Source organism: Bemisia tabaci, chromosome 2, assembly GCF_918797505.1.
Source record: "Bemisia tabaci chromosome 2, PGI_BMITA_v3".
Classification (NCBI taxonomy): domain Eukaryota; kingdom Metazoa; phylum Arthropoda; class Insecta; order Hemiptera; family Aleyrodidae; genus Bemisia; species Bemisia tabaci.
In genome coordinates this window covers 54,578,741-54,605,821 of record NC_092794.1, presented here as the reverse complement: position 1 = coordinate 54,605,821, position 27,081 = coordinate 54,578,741, and the positions used below count along the sequence as shown (strand labels likewise).

The following is a 27,081-nucleotide window of genomic DNA, read 5'->3' as shown; positions in this document are numbered from 1 at the left end:
AAGTTTTATAGGTGCTTTTATAATTTTTTATCAGTGTACCTATGACAGGTAGTAAGCATAGTGGAAATTAGCACCACTGGATAATTCGAGCTCGTAGGTTGGCTGCCCTTTTGGGCCCCAAGATCTACATGACCTTGTCGAACCAAACTTCTAAATTTTTGATTAATCCATACTCTCCCTTTGGAGATACTCTAGAAAAAGCTATATGCAGGCTAATTATTGAAAATGTTGACATGACAAGACATTACATGCCTATACATTACATGGTGGAGATAGGGCTGTGTCTTGTCTTATTTTCAATAATCCGCCACAAAAAAGGCCATGGGCATAGCCTCAGACATGGTTCTAGACATAGCTTTAGACATAGCTTTAGACATAGCTTTAGATACAGCTACGGAAATAATAATAGACATTAAAGAGTTGAGACTGAAGTTATAAATATTGGCAAGTACCTGAGATAGGAGTGGTTGGTTTTTTGTTTTGCGGGGGTGGAGGGGGAGGCATTTGACTGCGGTAGCTATTAGATTTCAGACTATCACATGTTGAGGAACGACTGCGAGGTGATTCTGAGTAACTTGGTGGTCGGGATGACTGTTTCCTTTCTGGGGTGATGCATCCATTCTAAAAAACAAAAATCTTAATATGAATAATTTGATTGATAAGTATTATGAGTAAAATGATAAATATATTTTAGATCGGAAACCAACCAAATAAATAAGGAGGGAAATGATTAGTTGAAAAGATTAAGAAGTAGATAGGTGAGATAGATGGTTAGCTGCCATTCAAAGGTTATTACTCGGTTCACTTTCCAAGGACCTTGGTAAAAGACAAAAAAAAAAAAATGACTAGGATGATAATTGATTGTATTCTAAGAGGGTGCTTCTTGACAGTGATATTGAACTGATGAGTTTGGCCTATATAAAATCAAGCCAACAATATAGGCTCATGCAGATGAGCTTCTTGTGTTGATTACAGGCTACATTGTGGTCATACAGAGGGCCTCGGCAACAGCAGGTGCATAGCTCATGTTAAGCTTTTCATCAAGTGATGTATAACACATTAAATAATTCAAACTTTTTCATCACCTCCTTCTTATTATGCACTTCGAAGGTGTAAGTCGGCAATCACACAACTCGTTTGCGTTGTCTGAAAATCTCCGCCTCTATGTTATTTTTTTAAAAGAGAACAAATTGACATCATTCCTTGAAGATTATGCAGAATTTTCTTCTCACAGAGAAGAAAAATCACGGAAGTTTTAAAGAATTTCTGTTGAGTAGTTTTCCGTTTAATAAATATCGTATGACATGAAGTCTGCAACGTCGCAAACCGAGATATGCGATTGCCAACTTACACCGTCGACTTGTAACTTAGGTTGGAGCCCATTACTCAAAATTCGATCCTCAGCAGAGCCAACTCCTCCAAATTTCATTAGGTTTGGAACCTAATTTGACTCATAAAACTTTCACGCACAAAAAATATGAAGGTATTTTAAAATTTCAGCTAAAGTCTCAGAAGGGCTGTTAGCCCTCTCCCTCCTTCTGTTGCACCCTAAAAGAGACTCAGATTGTAAAGAAAACACCGAGGGTGTTGGATTCGTTTGGAGACTTGTCATTTAAAGGATGAATGAATCATTGAGAACGAAAACACACCAACTCTGTGATTCGAAAATGCTTAATTTTCATTAAAGACAGTCAATTTTCACAAAAGTAATTGAAGTTAGCACATCTGATCCAGTTCTGACTTTTCAAGAGTCTTTTGGTACTTGTTCGTCAAACCAAAAATCTTTTTCTTAGACTAACTTCTTTACCTACTGTGCATTTTTTCAAGTTGATGTGTTTTTGTTCTCACTGATTCAAATGCAATTCGAGCGGGAGAAACTAGTTTTTAGCGCTTTTCCATTTGATGAAATTTTAAAAACCCATCCAGTACATGACATCTGATTCAATTCAGGAATAGATGCTTTTAAATACTAAAACAGTCCCTGATTTAATATTTTTTTTATCGCATCTACAGCATTTAATTCAACCTCTATTTGACTACTGTCCAAGAGCATCGATAATTGTCATCCTAGTTCACACTAATGGCTCTTAATTCCTGGAGGTTAAACAAGTTTATATGTAGTTTACTACAAACCCTTTCATCCAACCCTGGTTCATCATCTGAGAAATCTGTTGAACCTTCCTCTAGCACAAGATTCCATTCTGTGTTCACATTTTCGAACAAAGTCTTTTGCCGTTGTAAAGCATGCCTCAACTGGAAAAGAACAGATATGTATTACGTCCAAGGGAAACAAAATATGAGTAATCATTTCAAAAGTGCATATTAAAGATTAAACTTATGAAATAATCACTCAATTTTAAACATATTTTACTAACTCATAAAGATTTATCCCCAACTTATTCATAATAACCTATGACTGTGTTAGGTCTGTCAAGATAGTTCTTGGAGGACATAAGCAGAAGTCCTAAATAAAACAACATAATTTGAAAATTGAACCAATTTTAAATATTCCCTTGGAGACAAGGCAGATTTTAAGACTGAATCTTACTAAAAGAATACCCAGAATCACCTGCTTTTCAAAGTTAGTAAATCTACTGAAAAATGAAATCAATCAGAACAATGAGTAAAAATCAACCAATAACATGGGTTTTCCTCATTCAGGGTGTCTACACGATTTTCAAAATGAAATTCCCTGACAATTCCAGGTTTTCCATGACAAAAAATAACAAAATTCCCTGACTGTTTGGGTTTAGCCATACGATGAACTAGTTAGAAAATATTAGAAAAAAACTATCCTTAGGAATAACCCCATAAAGTCATATTCTGAATTACCATGGCGTTGGGAGGAGTTGAGTAATACTTTTGAAAGGAACGAGATCCTAAATACTCAAAATAAAGCTAATTCTAAAATGGTATACTCAAACTAAAATTCACCTTCAAAATTTAATTTTTAAGCTCTACTACGCTCTCTTTGTGACACATTGGCCCATATACTTTTGAAAATTCAAACTTTAGTTCACCCTGGTGATTCCATAAATATTGGCATATTACTTAGTGCCCTGAAAATACAAGTTTCTTTTTCTTAAAATAGAAAACAAGAGTTGTAAATGTGCCTAACTCAGGTAGATTTTGCTATAATCAAGAGGAAATACGAGTCTCTTCTCGATTTTAGATAAATTTGCTTGATTCAGGATTTTTTTTTTTTTTTTTTTTTTTTTTAGGTCAATTAATTCAATGGATTCCAGAACCTATTGTTGGTATTGAATTTGTCTTATACTCAACAAGCATTGGCTTGTTAGAATATAATCCACCAATAATATTTCTACAAGGTGGATGCACCAGTTGTGAACATGTTGATTTAAGAACCAGAAAAATTTCATGCAAAATGCGGTTGACATTAAATATTTCTTTACTCGGTTAAAGAAAAACTAAAATTCTAGCCTTTTCATTAAATTTCCTAACTTATTGAAAAAATTGATTAACCATCTGCTCAAAACTAGGGCACTTAGTTTCCTATCATTATTTACTGTAATTTTCTGCTGTTAGCAAGTTAACTTCATTCAAGTCTATTTAGTCTATCTTGCCATTTAGCATGAATTAAGTAGATAAATTAAATAGGGCAGATCGATTCGATCTTTAAAGTTAGGGAACACACATTAGTGAACCTAGCGGCCGTGTTGCAAACTGGTTGAACAGAGCAGTTTACATTATCAGCCACGCAAGCGAGCTACTCGGCCAATTCGGCAGTGACGAGCAAAAATAGCCGCGAAATGTTCGAATTGCGAAAATTCCCTGACTTTCACCGGTTTTCGATCGAATTCCCTGACTTTTCCCGGTTTTCCAGACAGTGATCAAATTCCCTGATTTTTCCCGGTTTTCCAGACCTGCAGACACCCTGTACATTCTGTCCTGGGTGCTGTCTAGAAGGAACAGTAGGTGGTACAAGGATTGCACTTCAGTGCTATGTTTTTATTATATGTATTCTCTATGTTCTATGCTATGCATTCTATTGTCAGTACAATAGAATTTTAAAATCGTCTCAGATGTGAAAGAATACTAGGCCGGGTTTTGGCTGTCTAGAGCTAGCTGATGTCCCTCAAAAATAAGCAAAACCAGTGCTGGTCTGTCAGTAGAGCCTTTGAGAAGTATTTTCAATGCACTTGCTTGGGCTGACAATCTACACTGTCTCAGTTTTCCATTGCAACGTGTTGAAATTATTTCATTCTCCGACTCTAATTTTTTGTTTTTCTTAGCTGCTTTCTCCTTAGAATTGTATGGATCTTGCACTATTCTAGCATCCTGTTACTCATACTGTTTATGCCGTAATTTTTTCTTTTTCTTCTTCTTTTTCTTTGAATCCATACTCAAGATATATATTTGCTCCTTACTTATGGTGTATGCTAAATATTCCAACTTTATACATAAGATTTTCTTGAGCTTACTTACCAATTCCTCACAAGATTTATGACCTTTTTCTGAAGCTATATCCAATGGAGTTTTATCTTGCGCATTTCGTACGGATGGATCTGCACCACTCCGAAGTAGCAGCTTCATTGATTCTGATTTGTCATGGATTGCACACAGATGAAGAGCAGTGTTGCCGCCACTACTTCAAATTAAAATAGGAAAAAATAAAAAATGAACAATGGGAAATATTATTGGAGTATTGAGAGAACAGATGCAGAAATGGAATACGTCATGGAAGACTTTTCCCTCATGAAGGGAAATCGATTCAAGAAAATTAATTTAAATGCCCTTGATATATTACAGTTGTTGTTCCCCTCCTATTCACAGGGTTGCCATTAAAGAATGAAATTCGCTGACATTCTCCTGATTCCCACAACATATTTTGGTAAAATTCTTTGACAATTAAAGTTATGCCAGATGGGTAAAAAGAAATAATTTGAAATAGTTTCGAAGCAAAATTTTATGTTCGAAACATCAAAACATTCTACCCACAACCCATTCTAAAAGGGACATAAAGATGATTTAACAATTTTTGCCGTCACTTTCATCATTTTCTCGGACGTTTCCAGGTCCTCCCTGACTTGTTATAATTTCCTGACATTTCTCATTTTCCTAGCATTCCCTGACGGTGGCAACCCTGTGTCTGTATCCTTTCCGAACTGTGGAAATATTCATGATCCTGAGTGAGACGTTTACTTAGTATTAACAGGTACTACCAAAAATGAGGAAAATAAGTGCATTATATAATTGTAATTTTAAAGTAGCTTGCAGCAAGGCCCACATGAGAACCATCAATGAGCCATTTTAGCTCTCTCAAATCGTTCATATTAATTATAAAAATTAATTAAAATTTTGAGGCTCAGGTCAAAAATGAAAAAATTGAAATATAGAGTAGTAATGAAAAATAATTCAGTAATTCGAATTATCATTAAATTTCAGGAAAAAAATAGTAAAATAAACATTCTACACAAGATACCTTTCAGGATGAGAATGAGTTTTCTTATCAAGAGATGGTGTGAGTTGATTTTGAATGATAAAATCGACAAGATGTAAAGAAGAGCCCAACTCTTGGATGACTGCCAAGTGAAGTGCTGTTTCACCAATATCCTGTAAACATTTGCTAATTACTAAAAGATCCAAAAAGTATTCTCACCGATGACAAGGTTTGCCAAGAGAGAAATGTAAGAAAACTTGTCCTGAATAAGCAATCAATCTTGTACAATTAGTACTTTTTCTCACATTTAATTTCGCTGCTTATAAACAGGGTGGCTGCAGAAATTTAGAATGGAAATTTGTCAACTTTTACAGGTTTTTCCTGACCAGTTTGGGAAAAAGTCTTTGATTTTTGAAGCGGTACAGGATAAAATATAATAATTTGTGATCGTCTTAACAAAAATGGACTTTCGAAACAAAACCTCAAAATTAATTTATTGATAACACATGATAGAGAGGTGTTTGATGAACATTACTAAGTAAGGGGCCACAATACGTTGAAGAACGTGAAACCAAACCAAAGATAAGGAAGTTTAAAGTTTATATATATGCATATATGAGGAACAATCCTCTCAACAAAGGGTATCAAAGCTTGAAAAATTATATAGATCCAGTTTTGTTGGTTACATAACCTAAGATAAAGTTGACATGTGAGATGAAAAAAATACCGATGTTGGCAGAGGTGCTGACAGATCTGCGCCTTCCGCAAAAACTTGTAACAAATGATAAAGATCTTTGTTATTGACTGCTTGCTCTAGATCATTCAAAAGCTCATGTTCATCTGAGCATGTTCGTTGTACATATTTCTTGTCGACGTATTTAGCACGAATGAAGTCGTATCTCTCTTCCCTGAGGATAAAAAAGAAACAAGAGGAATGACACATGGCAAATCAAGGTGATCAAAATTTACTTATATAGCTCAGTCGCTATTCAACCAATCACACATATACAAAAGAATTTCGATAAGTCTGAAAATCAGGTAGCTTGATCAGTTCTAGGATAAGTTAGGATCTCGGTTTCAATCTGTGCTGGAAAATTAATATCAGACATTCTTTTCGGTCCTCTAATCATAGTGTTGCGCTCAATAAAAATGCCGAGTTGTGGACAAAATTTTGCAAACGTTTCAATCCATGTTGTGTGACAGAAATTCTATTAAATCGGAAACTCCGTTGATCCTAAGCCTGTCTGACTTATCAGAATTCAATCTAGTTCTAAAAGTACTTACTAATCCTTAACTTCCTTTCAATGTTTATAATACGATAAAATGTTTATATATATACACAAATCTTTCATATAATTTGATTTTAAATTATGAACAATATAGAATAAAACAGAATAATAAAAAAAAAGGATGCATCACATCAGTTTCCTAATTAGTAATGAGTAAAATCTATGATTGAAACTAAAAAATTCCCTCGCTGCATCTGGTCCTACAATTGTTCTGGTATTCACAGCATTATTAAAGAATCAAATAGTGCGGACATCCCTTCTCAGAGAGGCAAATAGTTCTCCATAATGCAACTGGTTGGTCGAGACTAAATTGTAAACATGTACCGAATTTTTTAGGGGGAGAGGGGGGGGGGCAAATTTGTCTTCTGCAAATGATAAAATGTAGGTAAATATATGAATGAAAATTGCAAATTAGACAAGTAAAATTCGACAAAATTTCATTTAACCCATGGTGTTTAGATTAGAGGCTTCTTAAAAAATTGTAGAGGCCTGGAACTATTTGTGCCCCTGTCTTTCACAGACATTCAAGATGCTATTAAACAAAAGAAGAAAAAAAATTAGAAAACCTACATTGTGGATGAATAGGTTGGTTTATTATCAGCTTGTAAACGGGCCTCCATTACATTATTGAAATTGTGATTTGTCATGTGCCTTGCGACTAAGAGTTGAGAAGTTCCAATGTTATCTAACGTCAGAGACTGGATCCTGGAGATGTGAACACCCAAGTCTCGATGGATTCCAGAACACTCGATACATACAACAACACCTAAATTTGTACATAGCCATGTTGCATCTGTGAAAAAAAAAACAAAATGGTTTCACAGAGGGCATTACTGTAACGCCTGGCAAATTTACAAATATATTGAGTAGCAGAGACTTGAAAGATTGATTTAGGCATTGATTTTAGTATCAGTTAGAGGAATTTATTACAGAATTCTTGTGAGAAAGATGCTCTGCCTTTTTCCACCCTCCCCATTGTATCAGCTTTGACTATGGAATAAGATTCGCCCAAACACCAAGTTTCCACACCTTATATTAGCAGAGATATTGCTTTTTGAAAAAATCAGCAGGTTAGGTAATCCACCATGGTGATGCTTTTCAGCATAGCACAGTGTCTTTCACGTAGTTGATGGGTGCAAAGCAGAAGAGACCTTGGTATGTACAACTGCAGTGAATGACATCATACACTGTGTGTTTTGAAAGGCAAAATCTCCATCAATATTGGACATAGAAAATAGGCGCTTGAACAGATCTCATTACTTATTGCTAATCTGTAAGCTTGAACCAACAAAACGTGATTTTGTAACTACGCAACCAAACTATTCAGAAAAATTCTGATGTACACTCGGTACCCACTGACAATTTCAGATCCCTGGCACAGACATATGGTAAAAGCTGCATTGCTAGAAACTCTTCACACTTAATAGTCCAGGCAATAGGGAAGTTCTTGGGGAAAATTTCCCGGAAAACTTTTTGATGAGTGATTCCTATGTATATTTGGACGCTGAATCCGAATTTCGCATTTGTGTAAAGATCTTTTCGCCGCTAAAGCCGCAATTTTGAAAAAATGGCCTAAAAATGGCCTAAAATCCCAATTTTTGAAAATATCTCGCTTATTTTTGATTTTTTTGACCAAAGTAGTTATTTTCAAAAATAAACTACATAAAATTCTAAAGAAAACAGGTTCTTATCAATTTTTTGATATGACTGAAATTTAAGCCGCCAGAGCGCGCTGAAAAAACCGCCAAAATTCGAATTTCGCGAAACTTGCGCTTTTTTCGTGAATAACTTTTCTCGGGGTGACTCTAAGTGAAAAATCTTAACTATTAAACTAATAGAGCAACAAATGTAATACTAGGAGTTGCTTTTTTTTACTTTTCTTAATCCTGGACGCCACTGACAAGCTTTTGAAGTTGGACTGAAAAAAGCTGAACCGAGCATGGACAGGGTTCGCCAGTGTCTGCGTAATTTCTCTTCTGTGGATTTTTCTAGAGGACTTATTTACGAGTCAGATTGTAGAATTTCATTGGAAGGTGACACCCCCCCCCCCCCCCCCGAAGACCCCCGAACAATTGAATGTCACAAATTACCTCCCCCCCCTCTTCACTCTGGCAATTACCGCTGTTTTTAGTGAATGAAACGTGAATGCAATGATTTCATCGGTGATATTTCGAGTAACATTAATAGTTCATTAGGTAATTTCTATAAGTTCTCATGAATAAGTTTTTTGGACGGGAATAGGGAAAATGGACGGAAAGAATCCTACTTTAAAGTAGACAGACTGTATTATTACATTTGCATAATTTTTTCAAGTTTCAATAAAAACATTTCAGAGTTCTCTGAATTTTCACAAATCAACCAAGTTTTGAAGAAATTGTACTGTGCATACAAAGTTAAGAAATGCAAATCAAGTATCTACCTAATTATTTTCTACAGCGCATTGTAGATGGTCCTGGAATTTTCGTTAGATCAGTTTGTGGCACGTCTGAGTTCTTGTTTTTTTTATTGGATGTTTCCGAATCAATACGTTGCACTGCTTTGCTTGAGCGCAGTACCCTTGTTGCTGGTTCTTCAATTTCCATGTCACTTTCGTCATACTCACTGTCTGTTTCAGATTTTTGATCAGGTACTGGCGTTGATTGCGTAGATGAGCCAGATTCACAATCCTGATTATCATCTAAGAATGTCATAATTTCCGGTTCATCGACGTCCCCTTCCTCTTCCTCTCCTTGTAGGGTATCTTCCATTTGAAAATTATCGCAGGATTGATTGCACATCTGACAGAGAATGGTGCATCGTAAGCCATTTTTACGGCACCCACAAGTCTTGCGGCAACCTTTCTTGCACTTGCAGGCAATTAGCTTTAAAATATTTTCGGGAGCTGGTGAATCCAAAGTTGTTATAGGCGTTAGCCCATTTTTGGTGGCCTTCCAGCCCCAATTGCAGGGATCCTTTTCCTAACCCTGCCACTCCTGGACCTGCAAATAAGTTCGGAATGCATGCTCTGCTGCAGCCTTCTCAGTTGGTGGCAAAGACCCAAGATTCTGTTTATTTTGAAATGAAGATTTTATAAAGCAGTCGTATCTGTACTTATTTAGAGAAACTTTCTCAATGTCTTTCTGGCCGTAAAGTGCAAGAAACAACCTCTGGCCTGCAGCAGAAATGATTTCACGTGTTGATTTCGAGTCATTAAATTCCTCTGCAGATTTGATTAGATCGTGATTTTTTTTTAAAATATTCAATAATTTGACTTTTCCTTGATTAAAAATTCCCAAGGTAGTATCACACCCAGTGAAAGCGTGAATTAAAAGAATATTATCCGCAATTATTTCATCGCCAACACTTTCTCGGTTGTACAAGACTTGGGGCTTATTACCCCCAGCTGTCCTCATGAAAAGTACATTTGGTACCTCTTTGCTATGCGCAATTAGCAACACCAGCAAATCTATGTCTTCACCCACCACCAGAGCTGATTCGAAGCCAGGAACCAAGGAGCCAAGTCAGTCGTATATTTTCAAGATGATATTATTCCTGTCGATCCTCATTTGATTTACCGAAGAATTTGCATTGCTAAAAAGTCAGATGAGGAACTTGCAACGTTTTTGTCATATGAGCTGTCACCGTTCCCGCTGTCTCTTCTCACAGAAGAGGACATGCGTAAAAACACAAAATCTTCACTTTACGGTGCATTAAGCCCATCAGAACAGGTAATTGATGAAAAACATTCGATTCATGTCATTGACGGCGGATTTTTGTTACACAGAGTCGTTTGGCCCCGCGCCAAATAGTTTTCGTCGATTTTTCAGAGCTACGTTTCATATGTGAAATCTCACTACTCCCTGAACATGCAAATCAGTGTTTCCATTTTTTTTCCATGTGTTGTAAATGAACTTAACATAAACTTTTGCTCGAAATATCACCGATGAAATCATTGCATTCACGTTTCATTCACTAAAAACAGCGGTAATTGCCAGAGTGAAGAGGGGGGGGAGGTAATTTGTGACATTCAATTGTTCGGGGGTCTTCGGGGGGGGGGGGGGGGTGTCACCTTCCAATGAAATTCTACAATCTGACTCGTAAATAAGTCCTCTAGAAAAATCCACAGAAGAGAAATTACGCAGACACTGGCGAACCCTGTCCATGCTCGGTTCAGCTTTTTTCAGTCCAACTTCAAAAGCTTGTCAGTGGCGTCCAGGATTAAGAAAAGTAAAAAAAAGCAACTCCTAGTATTACATTTGTTGCTCTATTAGTTTAATAGTTAAGATTTTTCACTTAGAGTCACCCCGAGAAAAGTTATTCACGAAAAAAGCGCAAGTTTCGCGAAATTCGAATTTTGGCGGTTTTTTCAGCGCGCTCTGGCGGCTTAAATTTCAGTCATATCAAAAAATTGATAAGAACCTGTTTTCTTTAGAATTTTATGTAGTTTATTTTTGAAAATAACTACTTTGGTCAAAAAATCAAAAATAAGCGAGATATTTTCAAAAATTGGGATTTTAGGCCATTTTTAGGCCATTTTTTCAAAATTGCGGCTTTAGCGGCGAAAAGATCTTTACACAAATGCGAAATTCGGATTCAGCGTCCAAATATACATAGGAATCACTCATCAAAAAGTTTTCCGGGAAATTTTCCCCAAGAGCCCCTATTTGATGCCCAATTGCCTGGACTATAATGTAATAAAATGCAAACAAGTCAATAAGTTTGAGAACTTGAAGACTTATTTTAAAGAAAGGAAAATTCATTTCTGCCTTGGCTTCAGGGATTAAAATTGAAACAGGAAGTCATTTCGAAACATCGGAAAAAGTAGACTCTATGACAAGCCTCACCGAACTTGAGGATTCTTGACTTCAAATGAGGTAAATGGAGTAGAAAAGGAATTTACCATTCGTTGAATTACAATCTGCACAATGATCATTTCCAGGGAGTCTTTGAATGGTACGAATGATGGCTTGTTGCAAGTCAAGAAGACCTCCACCTCCAGCGCGGTCAAATGCACGCAACAAAGCTCCTTCCTTGCAATTCACAAGAACACTTAGCCAAGCCCTCATGTCAGCTTCATCTTCCCCTTGAAAGTGGTAAGTTCTGTTGTCTGCACATTCAAATACAGCAAAAGTAGTAACATTTTATATAAAAAAAAAAAAAACACTTAACTGGCAAAAAGTGTCTTTGCCCAGTTACTACCAACAGCTTGATAGCATTTGTCACCTCAAGTTCAGTTACAGATAGAGTATGCAAAAGGGAGTTTATAGACTTGGAGAATTTCCTGACTTATCGAGGTTTTCATTGACTGAAATGATCAAAATTCCCTCGCTCCTCACATCAATAATTGCATAAAACTGCAAATGGACAATTTATGGCATTACTTTTACTGCAAATGACAGGAATATACGCATCTTTTTTATTTTGATGGGTATTCAATTGACAAATATTGCAATTCTTCATTGATATTTATGACCCTGCTTACTGTTCAGAGAGTAATTCGAAGCATTGAGCACTGAAACAAGCTGAGGCTCAGTTTGATTATGTGGCCAGCGCCAATGTTCACATTAAAAAAATAGAGCTTCATAGTAAGGGAGCTTATGACTGACATCTTAAGGCTTTGCCAACCAACAAAAGGCATTTTCAAATGGAGGTACATTTATAAAAACAAAATTAAAAACAAGAGGAAAATTCAAGAGGCACATGAAAAATTTTGAAAATATATCGATTAAAAAAAACCACATGAAGCATTCATAGAAAACATTTCCATTCTTGTTTGTGAAATTCTTTAATTTCTCTGGCCTGACGAAATGACTTACATCAGAATATTGGGTCAGCCAAGATACAGTTCCGACACTTATCAGAAATAACTTACATGAGACTAAATCAAAACATCGCTTGTCATCGGGAACAACTTTAATTTGACAGGTGAGGAGGTTGACTCTGGTTGGAGTTTTGGTTTCATCTGCGTGACATATATCTAAGTATCCTTCAGCTTGAACACAGCAGCGACGTTTTTGCCAAATTCGTCTCATTTTTCCCTCTGATTTTTTCAAAAGGTAACCAGTTCGTGTGAGGCCTGCACCTTTGTCTCCCTGCAGCTGATGTAGAGAATACCCTCCTCGCTCAGGAGTCTGCCCACTTATCTATGAATGAGAGGAAACAAGATATGAAATATATGGGTTTTCTTTTTACTCAGTGGAAATGACCTTTCACTGCTAGACTACAAATATCACAAAAGGACAGAAATACACTTAAAAATCATGGCACTGATTATTTTATTATTTTAAACTAGTCAAAATAAAACTTTTATTTTGAATAAAAAAAAGAAAAGCTTCAAATAGCTTAAACGCATTAGCACTGTCGTTTCTAAAATCGACCACTGAAAAAGATGCCAATTTAAGCATTATGATACATGTTTGCCCATCAAAATTTCAAGTAACTTGATTTATGTAATTCAATTTTTTTATGACCAGTGCTACATAAAAATGCTAATATCTTAAGTATCTTGGAGTTCATTTAGTAATTTTTGTTTTGCAAATCTTGTTGTATGAGAAATTTTGAAGAGGAAACATACATCAGAGTGCTTAAATTATACCTTGTCTGGTGGTTCATTAAAACTATATAGGAGAGGAAATTACAGCCAAGAATTGCTGTCTAGAGAAACAGGGTCCAAGAGGACCGTAGATTGATGTTGCCATTACGATTCATTACACACATGATCAAAAGCTCATTTGACAGACCAAATCCTGAGATGTTGAATAAAAACAAGATAATTTCTAGGGTCAAAAATAGACCAAGTTATGACAATATCGGTAAAGATTAAATCTGCCGCCCAGGATATGCAGATGAAAAAGGTCCACAAGTTTTCATCTCTATCGTTGCAATCTAAAGAATCCATCTGAGGGTCGGATTGCTTTTCAAAATCCTTTAAATAATACTTCATGAACTTTTGTATTCAATGGGCCTGTTGCAAACTTTTGCCAGAGCAAAAATAAGAGTTGTTACTCATGGAAAGTGTCTCAAAAATCATGATGAGCGCATCGGCAAAGTCTGAAATGCACTCCTTACTTCACAATTTGCATTAGAAATTTGCGTTTTTTCGAGCTTTCCACTTCAAAAACGATACCGAGGCACAGGTGAACATTTCGTTAGAGGAGTCATTTCGTCCAACCCCTGCTCACAAGGATATGGCGCAATATTCAACATAGCCGACGCCAATCCGCCAAAACACATGTGACAAGACGATGATTTTAACCACCTAATAACAATCGGCGTGTTTACATTCACATTTTTCTTGCTTTGATAGATATTTGCTTTGATTGACCTTGTGCTCTCCTCAACTTGCACGTGGAAGCGTCGGCCATGTTGAGGAGGGATTGAATGGAAAGACTCCTCTAACAAAATGTTCACGTTTGCGGTAGTATTCTTTTTGAAGCGGGAAGCTTAAAAAAACGCAGATATCTTATGCAGATTGTGAAGTTAGGAGTGCATTTCAGAGTTTGTCAATGTGCTCATCGTGATTTTTGAGACATTATCTATGAGGAACAACTCTTATTTTTGCTCTAGCAAAAGTTTGCAACAGGCCCATTGTGTCATTTCATGTGAGAAAGTCTGAGAGATTGCTTCTCTGAGATCTTATCTAGGGAGAGAATTATTAAAATACCAGTACCTCCTTGTCCAAACTGGGTGCACTGCGCAAAAGGGAGCGGAGTTCAGTGAGCTGCCGTCTCTCTTCATCTTGCTTCTGACGAATTCGTTGCAGTTTAATTGAAAGATCAGCCACATAGCTCCCAAAATGCTCGATTGTTTTGAGACCATCTTGAAAGTAACTATACGGTAAAGAAGGCAGAAAAGATTTTTTTTAGTTCACAAAAAAATCATGGTAATCCACAAAAAAAAATTTACTTGTTGACGTCCAACTGCCTTTAATACTAAGGTTTTCTACAAATGGTCTGAAATTAGCAAGACAAGTTTCATGAACTATTGATGGTGTCCAAACTACCCTCAGATTAGATCAAGGCAGAAGCAATCAAAACAAATTTGCGCTGTCTTTCTAAAATACAGATGCACAGATCTGCAATTGTTATTAAACGAGTTTGAACTTACAAAGATAAAATCTGTTGGTTGAGCTCATTTGTTGAACAAATTTTGCCACTGTTCATCTAGCTGACTCAAACCTGAGGAACAATTGGCTGGGCAGATGTTTTACACATGATGACATTATCAACCAAAATTTGTTATCTGAGCTCACTTTTTAAGGACCTACTCTGCCATGCTTGGGAAAAATGTCGTATGAACATTTGAAAGTTGCCAAATTCCAAGAGATAAAACATATATTTTGGAGGAGAGTTATACAAATTTTTCCTTGAAATTTTCAGACATTTTAGATTCAATTGCCAACAAAATTTTCTGAAAAGTTTGAAGAAAAGTATGCACAACTTTCCCAGTAAAATCGTTCCTTCCTGAATGGAATATGGCAACATCTGAAGGCTTCTACAGTATTCTTCCTTCGCACGATAGCATTGAGGTTCATTTTCTTAATTAATGAAGTACAGTCATACAGCCTGCCAGTAAAATTTCGTTCCTTGCTCCGATAAAATTTTGTTCACAAAGGCCATGCTCACTTCAACACTGATCTTCATTGAAGAGGCTTGGAAGAAGAGAATGATGATACTAAGTCTCACCAAAGTGAAGTACATAATAGTAGGATCAGTAGTTTTCAGGAAACTTTTACTGTGCAGGAGACAAATTCACCACTGAGCCTTTACAAAAAGCAGTAAATTATTGGGAATCAGAATTTTTTCAATAAAATAGATATTTTGCATGAAAAATACATTAAAAATTAAGGTAAAGAATTAACAAAAAACTTCTAAAGAAGAAAAAAAACTGACTTACTTCGTTTGCGCATGATAATATTCCACCAAATGTTGCAACAACTCTATTCCTTTTTTTGTCTTGATTTCGTTGACTTTTATCAGATACTGTAATTGGAGAAAACAACATATTGGTAAGGATTCTGACAAATCTAAACACAATTGTAAGCCAAGAGTAAATTATGGATATAGCATAATGTTTTTTGACCAAAATTTTCTCACTTTTTCAGCCATTTTCAGATTTTTTGGAAAAGCGCTGCTTTACTTTCAAGGAATCTCAAATGAGAAAAGTTCGGTGTTTAAATTTGCTGATTTTGATGTAAGCTTTAAGATTCATTTATCATTTTAAAGTTTACTTCGAAAATTTTCAAAATGTCAACTTACTTTGCAATATTAATGAGAAAACAAGACCTGAGATGGATTCAATCCTTACTTTGTCTATTGGTCCACAGTGGCAGCTACTGTATATGCCTGCAGATAACCCGCACTCCAGATGTTGAGAGGGTCAAAAAAAAAAAAATTGCGTATAACCTACAGGCACCCACGGTGGTCTGTTTTGCTTGCATCGTCAAGTAGCGCCTGACAGTTATGCAATTTCCATGAGTTTCACAGATAACCCGCACCCTGATTTTCGAGAGTTGAAATCGGGAAAAAAGGTGTGGGTCACCTGCAGGCGTATTCCGTATTTGGCCCACAAGCTTGATTTACAGGGGCCTTAGAGATTTTTGATGATCCCTTAAAAAATTCTGCAAGGTTCAAGAGGAACTAAAATGGTGCCACTCTTTTTAGATACTTTGTTGGATCAAACTTCCTCAGTCTTCGGTGCCAAGGCTTGATTTTCTGACATGCTAAATGCATGGCGCTCAAGTTTTTTAGTTATATCAACAGGCACTTTAATCACTGCTTTTTGCATATTATATGCTTTAGAAAATGATCTTACAAGGGTTCAGTAAGGTCCCGGAGATTTTTCTAAAAAATTTTGTATAGCTGATCTGCATATGTTACAGAAAAAAAACATCACATGGAGGATGTAAAACTGCCAGCTTTCATTACATTTGAATTGACATTAAATTATCTAGTAATCTAGGTATTATTTGACTTGCATTATGCATTAGCCAAAATCAGTCTAACCACATTTTAGATTCCTTAATGTCCGCTCTTGTTTTATTTCATTAAACAGAAGACTGAACAACATGACGCCTTCAGACTTTCTGTGAATTTCCTCCGAAATATGAGGAATACACTCATGAAATTTCAAGTCAGAACGTTGCTTGAGTCTCTGTTAGAAGAATAAAATAAGATGGGAAATTCAGTAAGATCTGATGTAGTTGAGCAGATTTCTGGTTAAATCTATTAGTATTCAAAAACTTACCTCACACATCTGAAGCTGAAACAGTCTCCTTTCTTTTTCTAGGTCATCGGCTATCTCAGCCGAAGTAACCTCCGTCCTAATGAGCCCTGCTTCTTTTGCCTGCTGTTTCTTTTCCTTTTCAATTTTAGCATACTTGGTTTCATACTCCTTCCAGGCTCGGTCGAAAGGTCTTTTAAGGTCACCTCGAACACCTTTCAAGTCACCTTTCAATAAGTTTTCCAATGGAAACATGACAATGTTGTTGATATTCTGCATCTAAAAAGTTCAGATGAAAACAAGAATGATTTTAGAGAGAAGTGAAGACTTTAAATTTATGTTTGTCCTTTGATGACTTTTAACCTTCCTTCAGGGCATATTATTGAACTCAGTTTATATCAATTCCTGGCTCTCAGCGGCCTTTACTGCTTGCCTCAGGGATGCAGAAACTACCAAAGCATGCAATACAAAAAACGGCCAGTAATTATCCAGTCAAAGTTTAAACAGTGAAAAGCCTTCAGACGTTGAAGTACAATTTTTGTCAAAACATGCTCCTTAGCATTAGCCCACCAAATGAAGGAAAAGGGACAGATTCACAGAAGCTGTGAAAGATTTAATTCTTGAAGCCTCTTTAAAAGGGCTTCTTACATCATAAATACAGAAAAAAGGAAAAAAAACTCTTCATTACCAATGTTTTCATCAATGCAGAAAGTTCATTTGTGACAACTGCAAATTTAAGAAAAGCAGCTCCAATGTCAGGTTCCATATCTCGTGTCAAAGCATTATTGCCTAATTTTTCCAGTAGTCGAGCCAAATACATTTCATTGTCCACGTGTGCTGTCAAAAGAAATACGAAAATAATTAACTTCAAATTCATGTGCATGGAGACAATTTTGATTTGAAGGGCATGCCAGTTAGATGTTCTTTCTTTTCCCCCATCACCCTGATTCAGACCAACTATTAAGTTTTTCGGAGACTTCTTCCCTTAGATATGCATCTAGCTCTTTGTTATTGATACTATTGTGTGTTCGGCTCCTTAATTGTATGACCTTGGAAGCTACATTTCTGTGGCTTTGTCGAAAATTAACGGCAGTGTATTTTTTTAACAGTGAAATTCTTATTTTCTCTTAGTACATGCGGACACTTCTTTCTATGAATGTTGGCCTGTATAGCTCTGTTTTAAAAAAATAATTGAGGGCAGAATTGATGAAAAACAGTAATTCAGATGTGTGTTTCAGCCCTCGACCTATTTTCACAGTGGTGCTGCTTACATTTCTCATTCAAAATATCTGACTCTTGGAGCTGAAAATGTTTGAATGGTAATGAGATCAAAAAGGAAAAAACTCTTGATCGTTCTCATAGAAAAATAAATTAGAAAAAGAGAAAAAAACCGAACACAGGGTTTCTTACAATTGCCGGAGTTGTGGATGGCCTTCACAGCTTTTTTCATTTTGGTCAGTCCATCTCTGTCAAAATCGAGCGTCTGAAAAAATCAATGGATTTATTAACAAAATGAAGTTAAAGAAAGAATGGCAAAAAAATTAAAAAAATCTAAAATCGATGTTAATTGCTGCATACTTAGGAGTATTCATTCGTAGGTCTATCACAATTCTTTTTTCTTTTCTCTTTTTTGGCATAAAACAAGATAGAGAATCTTGGTATGTACTTGAGTTATTCAACATCTAGGCACACAAATAAATTAACTCGAACAATTCCAAAAAATCATATTTTTGGAAAAACTTTGCCTAAAGGTAGTTAAAATTGGCTGCCTCTTATAGGAACACTATTTTAATGATTTGCACAGCGCTACGCAAACCCTAAAACTGCCAATGACTTTTCGTTTCTTGCAGAATCAAATCTCTCACATTGCCAACTAACAGATAACGACAGCGTAAGTCAGCAATCACATATCTCATTTGCGGTGTCTGAAAATCTCCGCCTGCATGTTACTTTTTTAAAGGAGAACAAGTTGACATCATTCCTTGAAGTTTTCGCAGAGTTTTCTTCGCACAGAGAAGAAAAATAATCACAGCAGTCTTAAAGAATTGCCGTTGAATAGTTTTCCATTTAAAAAATAAAGTATAACAAAAAAATCTGCAACGTTGCAAACAGAGTTATGTGATTGCCAACGTACACTGTGCATAAATCATCTTTCATGACTTGTACATATTGGCGTACAACAAGAGTATAGGCAGCCATCAGTGGCCAATGAGATGTTCCTAAAGAAGAAATGAGCAACCTAGGAACGTGTAATCTTGCAAGCAATATTCTCACTTGGTAACAGTTAGGTAAATATGGGCTAAATTAGTCCATCGTGGGAATGCGTGTGACTGACCAAAAGCTACTCGCTAATCGACAGAACTAGGTCACGGGGAATCAAGACTACAGGATGTTAGAGGCGATGGAAATAAAATTTGAGGCAATCCTATCACAGATAGACTTTAGAACCTGATGGCTGCCAGGATTAAAGTAGATAACATTTGAAAGTAAGGAAGGCTGTATCTTGTAAGTCAACGTCATTCCTCTGACACGCACAAGAAGGATATTCCGAAGTAAATTAGCAATACGCTGGTTATTTCAAAATCAAACTAGATGAACGGAGGGTCTTACAGATCATATTCCCAATCATGCATGCGACAGGCTTAAGAGAAAACTAACTGAACTGATGATAAACAAACCTCTTCTAGAGTATTTATCGTTAGTCTGCACTGAGGCATCCTAGAGACAAAAGTTGAAGTGGTGGGTGAGTTGTAATCCTCACGGGTCTCTTCGACAAACTCATGTACTGCAATTAATCCAGGCATGATGAGAAAGAAATTTACAATCAATTTATGTACAAGAACTTAACAATCAAGCAAAAAAACGCTGGATTTAATCAGCAGAGATGCTCCATCACTTCCACTTCTTGAATTTCCGATTTACACATAAATTGAAATATGTTATACATAAAGAACAGTACAGTATTTCTTTCTTCATTCTTGTGCCATTTAAATTGAAACAAATAATCTTCAGAATCGAGGGAGTCGCGACATTACTAGAGATCAAAATCACAACACAAATCCAAAATCCATCATGATAACTTTGAACAATTTTTTCACCGAGGCAGAAGGAGTAGCACCAAACAATCTTGACTCACCCATTCCACGAAAATGGACTACTACTACGTCACAGGGTATTCGATACTATCAGAGCGGTAAAATTCAAATGAGCCAATTAGAGTTCAGCTCATGCAAATTTTAACAATAGTGAAACGCCTTCATGCAACTGACGCAACTATTCCTACTTCAATGTTGTTGGTAGCACATACAGGAAACTTGAAGGCGCTATTATTGGCCACATACGGCGTGCTCTCACGATTCATTGGCGATACGATACTTCGTCATCTCAAAATGAGCATTTATTGAAATCTGCACACTAGGGATGTTCGATTAGTCAAATAATCGATTAATCGTAATCGGTAGTAACCTAGTTTTAATAATCGATTACTACGATTAATCGGAATCAAATAATCGATTAATCGATTAATCGATTAATAATCGACTATTAATCGATAAGATCGAAAGCTTTGATAATGCCTTTTGAATCTCTTATTTTTTACCATCTAAGTAAGCTGTTTAGTAGTTTTCTTACTTTGTTTATTTTCTGTTATAATACCTAAACTTTTGGGCAGTTTTGCCTGCATTTGTGGGTGATTTCACGATAACAGGAATAGTTAAAATGTGAAATACCTTAGAAATAAAAGTGCACCAATTTTAACAGGATTTCATTACCTCATTTTAAAGGTATTAAACTTCCTTTTTCCAGCTTTGGCACGCTCTATTTTGATTCAGTGCAAAGTTAAAGTGATTGATAAACAAGCCATTGAATCAGGTATCAGCGCTTCCCGCGGGACTGCTGGAGGTCCACGCAAACATGGCGGCCCTGCCAAATTGTGTCGGTTACGTAACAGACACAGCGTAACCGACACTCAAAAATGTGAGATTAAAGATGATACAAAAGATGAAACTTGGCAATTCTTGAGTTATGAGGTGGAATTAATGCTGCCTTAAAAGTTTTCTAAACTTTGGAGACTTCCTTTTAGTTTAATACTATTAAATTGAGGTTTTTGCGTAGTGAGGAATTAGTGCTACACACGTAAAAATCACTGGTTTTCATAATAATTAAAGTTTTCATTGTAAAAAAAACTGACTTATTAGTAATAGTTTTGTCAGGAAGACTTCAGCAAACAATTTGATGGCACTTTTGAAACTCCTGACTCCATCTGGCGAGATAAACACTGCACTTTATACAACTGCAAAAATTTGTTGCCAAATGTGGCGACACCTCTTTCTTACGACTTTTCTCGCTCAATAATAAACATTTCAGTTCAAACTGGCAATTTTCTTGAACACTAGAGTCTCTTTTCAGCAAATATTGCCATAGAGTTCATGATCAGTACTGATTTGTTACCGCAAATTGCTCTTTTGCTTCAAAATCGGGGTTGGCGACGCGTAACCGACCGGACATTTTCGGCCTTTTAAGTCTCATATTATTAAATATAATAATAATTCATCATATTTTTTAGCATGGATAGGTTCAGGGACATCATTCCTATTGATTAATTAATTTGGTTTTCAATCGTTTTGCCCTATGTCGTTCAAAACCCACGGCGACACGACTATTCCTATTATCGTGAAATTACCCTTGTATCTAAAATCTTACGAAGAAAATTTTAAATAAAGAACTGGTAAAATTTTGAAGCTGCACCATACAAAGAGATGAGGTTGTTGCTTTCAAAATCGGGTTCCTCATACTTACAGTCTATACGGAAATAATTGTTTGTCTACTTAGTTGAAGAATTCATTCAAGAAAAAAAATGTTTTTCGACTGAGTCCAAAATGAGGACTTAAGGTTAATCTTCAGCGTTAGTTCTGAAAAAATCCACCACGTCGCGCTGCTGAAATCTGACTCCGAAATCAGCGATTATTTAAATATGAAGAGAAAGACTCTAAATTCTGAAGCTAATAAGTTCTAGCAGCATGTCTGAAGAATGTGTAAAGTCAAGATGAGCTTTCAAAGTTGCACAATAAAGGCTGGAATTTGATCCCCGTTTTCCTTATGGGAATCCAATGAGTGTGAGAGAGACAGCTCACGGTGGGAGAGAGATATCTGCCAACTGCTGAGAGCGATCAAGCGCGATTGGTTGCATCAAGGTCATCATGCTTAACCCTACTTTTTTCTGGGATCAAATTGCAGAGCTTCAGAAATGACTTTTCACGTTGCTTTTAGGGTCAATAGGAAGAAGAATGTTATAGCTAGAACTTATTTATCTTCGATTTAAACAGAAATTCCTTCAACTTTTATAAAAGCTCAAGGACTCACGTGGTACTGTACGGACTCTAAAACACAGCGGTGGCGCCCCCTGCGCGGAGAAATTTCTTACTTCACGCAGCTGTAGATACACCTTAAAATTGACGCGCTGGGTGCAAGGGCATTTTGCATAGGCTCACGTGGCATGCACGATAGAATGTAATAACATAACAACACAAGAATAATTTTCATTCAAAAGGCGCGTTGAAAACTTTCATTTGCTAATGAATAAGATATCGCTGAATTACAGAGTTGATTAAACATTAAAATCAGACTGATGGAATTTCGAGGAATACTTGGTTTGGAAAATTTGATGTGATCGTAGCACAAGAAGAAATGAAATAATTGAGAAAGAAAGTAAGAAAGAACAAGACCGCAGCTGCAGCTACATCTACAGCCGGGGGGCCAATCAGATTTTAGTGCCAGCCGACGTCATACTTAAAAGTCCAATCACATTTGGTTTGGGTGGTTTTATCTGACGTGACCCATGGCTGGAGGTGGATCAACCTTTTGTTTGAATTAATCGATTATCGTTTGAAGTAATCGATTGTATATACGATTATCGATTATTTTTTATTAATCGTTTGAAGTAATCGATTAGACGATTAATCGGGGAAGACGTAATCGAGTACTAATCGTAATCGAAAGGTAACCGATTAATCGATTAATCGGTTAGTAATCGATAATCGGAACATCCCTACTGCACACTTATGTATGAGTCTGAGAAACTCAACGAGACTGCGGGTTATGGAGCAAAAGTTAAATGAATCCTACTTCATGTTCGGCCCCCTTTCCGTCTCCTTTCTCTCATACTTCGGCTGCACGTCGAATGCTAGAAGCTGCCCAAGTGCCCATAAAGTAGGCACATAACGCTTATCCCCCGATTTTCCCTCCTCTCTGTTCTTTTTTCTACATAAGTACCAACACAATAGTTTTATAATAAATGGGGGGGGGGGGGGGTAACTAGGGGGGCTCATGATCTCAAAAGTGAGAGTTCTCGTTCAGCCGTGGGCGGCACTGCGTGGATGTCCGTAGCTCCAAAAAATGGGACCTCTCCGGAAAAAATTAGATGAGTCGTCCCAGGAGCAAATCACTATTTTGGAGATGGAATATTTGTTCCCCACTTACTTAGCAAAATCCCTTACATTTCTCGGGAGAGATTAGGTAGATCTTCCATGAGGGTCATTTCCTCCCATGCGTGCAAAGTTTCGATACCCAGTCGCTAAAATTGAAGAGGTACGAGGTAACAGTGTTAAGTTTCAAAATCTTAGGATGTGCTCAGAAAAAAATATCGTTGCGTCGCACTCTTGGCAAAGCGATTTTGCTTTCTAAGTCAATGAGTAACAGTAGTTATCGTCAAGCTCAAAACTTTGCGCGCTTTTAGATATGAAAGTAATGTAATGAAAGAAAGTATTAAAAAACTAAATACATACTAACCGATAAAAATACAAAAAAAAAAATGTATTATCAAGTTCAAATAATTTATGAACAGAGGACGAAAGCATTTGCGTCTAGTATCTTACAAAGCATGTCTACACACAACCCACAACGACAATGTGACACCAAGCGGCGCGGCGCAGCGCCTTGCTGAGGCACCTTGATGCAACTAATCCTGCTCTTCGAATGTCACAATTGCAGATGTCCAAATTGAAGGAGCTGTAGTTACCGTCGCGTCGCGTCGCTAGCAGGAACGAATGTTGCGCACTTTCGCAGACTGCAAACTGCAACTTACTGGAAACTTGCTACATATTCGGAGGCATTCTGATATCTTGAAATGTACCTCATCCGTCGTTTTTTCTTATTTAAATTTTTGTTTTTATTTTTTTTTTTGGTAGTGTTTTTTCCGAAGAAAATACACTATTGTATTCTCCCATGATGTCGGACCCAGACCTGAGAGACCTTGTGAAGAGCACCGATCACGAGTTGTAGCTGGTTCTTTATTTTTTTCATAATTAACTGTTATTACATAATTTCATTCTATTATACATTTATCCCACTTATTTTCATAATTTTACTTACATTTGATTTTTTAACTTGTACTTCATTACCTTTTGTTTTATTTCATTTTATGTCACTTTATTTTATTTTATTCTCATCTTTGCATCATGTCCGCCAACCCCCCAACCCCCCCCCCCCCATGTGGCGGAAAGGACTTCCTTAAGACATTTACTCAGGGTAAGGAAAAACCCCCCTCCCTGCATTTCCATTGGTTTTTCGTCGAAGTGTGGCCGAAAGCTCTCCGCCACTATATAACACACAATTCTTACGAAGTTTACAGAATCTCCTCTTCCTCTCCTACTTAACACTCCGCAACATAAACTCAAAGCCGTCGAAATCAAGAAAAAGGGGTGGCCAGGGACTGGCTCGATGCGATCCCACTTATTTTCATAAGCCGTGGACCAGTGGCACAACGGGCACCCCTGCAGACTCTGCTACGCGAGGGGTTGGAGGCCTTCTTCGGTCGCCGGGATTTTGCTACAGCCAAAAGCAGCCCGCACATGGAATTATGTGCACTGACGGAGTCTACGGGGCTTATCTCGGAAATTTTACAAGACATTGATTGACCTCAAAAATTGCCGCCCTGGGAGCTGCGACCTCGGCGGCCACATCGTAAACCCGAGTGTGGGTGTGGCGCGGACGAGAGCTGATATAAGGGCAGAGGGGGAAGGGGAGGTAGGAAAACAGTTGCGCCGTCCGGGGAGAATCTTCGGAGCTCTGATTTTTGACCCCTGTCAAAAATTTTCAAGTCTTTCCTCTCCAATTTGCGCTAAAGGATCTGAAATTTTCAACGAAAAATATTCATAGCTCGCTTCAAAAAAAATCATTTTATTGCGTTATTTTTAGCACAACTTTAACGTCTATAAAAGATTTTTTTCGCAGCGCGGCAGCACCGTCGTTAATAGGGGTGAAATTGTAACTTTTTGAGAACAGGATATGCGTTATCCTCGGGAACTGCTATATAGTCGTACTTGTGATTAGACATTATGGCAAAAAGTGTCTACCTAATTAAAGCAAAATCACCCTTCAATAAATCGTCAGATAGATAAATATATACGACCAATGTTTATTTAGAAGCTGAAACCTGAACTTTGTGGTTCCGCCTGATTGTGAGTGTGCTTTGTTCTTAATTTTTCCTCGCCGGTTAAGAAGCTGTTTAATCACCCAATTTTATTTTCTTTCATTAATGCGTGGGTCCGATCCGCGATCTGTCTCCCTCTCGCCCCCTCCTCCACTCTCCTTACGCTGAGCCGTCCTCGCGTGGAGCGTTGCGGAAGTGAGTTTTCAAGTATCGGCGTTTTTTCCGCGTCGACATCTCACATGATCAAGACAACGACGCGAGGCAGCAAACAAAGCGGCTCGATCGACGCCGCGCCGCGCCGCGACGCCGTGGACGTCGCACGACGTGGGCATAAGGAACGACGCCGATCCGTGATCTGCATTCACCTCAGGCGCAGCTTCCCATAATTCGCCGATCGCTTCGCCGTGTTGCCGATTCCGTGATTAGTTGCCTTGCGGGGAGCGAACCAAAGATTACTGACTGCGAGCGGAACAAGTCTCGTCACCCAAGCCCGGTTCTTGTAAAAATTTGACAAGAACATCTTCTCGGATGAATCTGAAATCACAACATAGACTTCTCGGCAACTCTAGACGTCTGCAAAAGTCTTCCAAGATTGTCTCTAAAGGCGGAACTAGCAACTTTTCGTTGGGAGGGGAGTTATGAAGAAGAAAACCATATCGGGGGGGGGATTAGGGGGGCACCAAAAGACACCCCACTGACGAGCGATCTGCAGAACATCCCCAGCTCTGAAGGAGGATTTGGGGAATTTTCCTAGCATCAAAAGGGGGTCCGGTGGCTCTTCCTCGGAAAATGTTGAAAAATTGAGTTGTCTCAGGAGCAATTTTGAGCTGCTCTCACCGAAAAGTTGGTTCGATCACAGTTTTAAAGATAAGTCACGCATTTACCTACATGTGGCCGGATTTACCTAGTTGCCGCCCTTGGGCCGCCTGTATTTTGCCGCCCTCTTCTCATTTATTTTAAAACATCAATAAAAACCATCAAGTGAACGTGCCGGAGAAAGAAGGGTACATAAGACGCGTTCACTCGTGTTGGACACATTTTTTTCATAAGCCCTGTCAACACTACTGGCAAAATTTCACGGAACTTCGCGGAAAAGTTCAGTTCCGTAAACCTATCTCTGTGTGGGCAAGGCCTTTCATTTGTAAGAAATGAACTAAAAATTAAGAAAGAACAAACATAAATGTGGTTTAAGAATTTTAACTTCCGCCGCCGTGCCGCGCTGACGACACTGTGTTTGGCGCAATGCGTGAAGTATTCATGTAGTCTTGTAGGCGCTGTGCGTTTCACGCGTCACGCCGCCGCGCCGACCGCTGTTGACCGTACTGCGTTTGACGCAATGCGTGAAGTATTCATGCAGTCTCGTAGGCGCTAATATGTGTTACATGCCGACCGCCGCGCCGCGCCGAGGGCTTCTCCTTTTCATCTCAAGTCCTCGTCATCATTGCACTCTCTGCGCCGCGCCGCTCCAGGCCAAATTTCGTGTTTGGTTTCTCTCTAAACTCAACTAATTAAAGGTGCGCAGTCTTTTGTATCACCGAAATACAACAAAATTAGAAATTAATTTGTATCCTCTACTTATTTTCCCTCCGTTGCGGCTTATACTTCAAAGCTTTCCTTCTGAAGGAGCAAACCGCCTACGGGAATATTTTTCGAGCAACACTGTTTGAACCAGAGAAGCAGGCAAGTCTTTTCCCAACTTAGGAAATTCTCACTGCCGTTCTCGGTTTATTTTAATAACGCGCCCATTGTAGAGAAAGTTGGTG

At 37.6% G+C, this 27,081-nt stretch overlaps 1 protein-coding gene across 5 annotated transcripts in view; it reads right to left on the bottom strand.

Moving 5' to 3' along the window:
• Window positions 1-22,697, bottom strand: part of Asap (ArfGAP domain of ASAP) — a 30,468-nt gene extending 7,771 nt beyond the window's left edge. The window contains exons 1-15 of one of the 5 annotated variants that reach the window (XM_072295842.1): window positions 22,252-22,697; window positions 19,569-19,675; window positions 18,301-18,373; window positions 17,579-17,727; window positions 16,915-17,169; window positions 15,565-15,650; window positions 14,339-14,498; window positions 12,542-12,812; window positions 11,570-11,776; window positions 7,261-7,483; window positions 6,129-6,309; window positions 5,444-5,574; window positions 4,447-4,609; window positions 2,134-2,253; window positions 453-621 (exon numbers count right to left, since the gene is read on the bottom strand). In XM_072295842.1, the coding sequence (XP_072151943.1) occupies window positions 453-621; window positions 2,134-2,253; window positions 4,447-4,609; window positions 5,444-5,574; window positions 6,129-6,309; window positions 7,261-7,483; window positions 11,570-11,776; window positions 12,542-12,812; window positions 14,339-14,498; window positions 15,565-15,650; window positions 16,915-17,169; window positions 17,579-17,727; window positions 18,301-18,373; window positions 19,569-19,607 (2,227 nt within the window). In that variant the 5' untranslated portion in view covers window positions 19,608-19,675; window positions 22,252-22,697. Of the gene's footprint in view, window positions 1-452; window positions 622-2,133; window positions 2,254-4,446; window positions 4,610-5,443; window positions 5,575-6,128; window positions 6,310-7,260; window positions 7,484-11,569; window positions 11,777-12,541; window positions 12,813-14,338; window positions 14,499-15,564; window positions 15,651-16,914; window positions 17,170-17,578; window positions 17,728-18,300; window positions 18,374-19,568; window positions 20,031-22,251 lie in introns of those variants that run through there. The other 4 variants (XM_072295843.1, XM_019049802.2, XM_019049803.2 and 1 more) reach the window with 4 other exon arrangements.
• Between the last annotated feature and the right edge of the window lie 4,384 nt (window positions 22,698-27,081).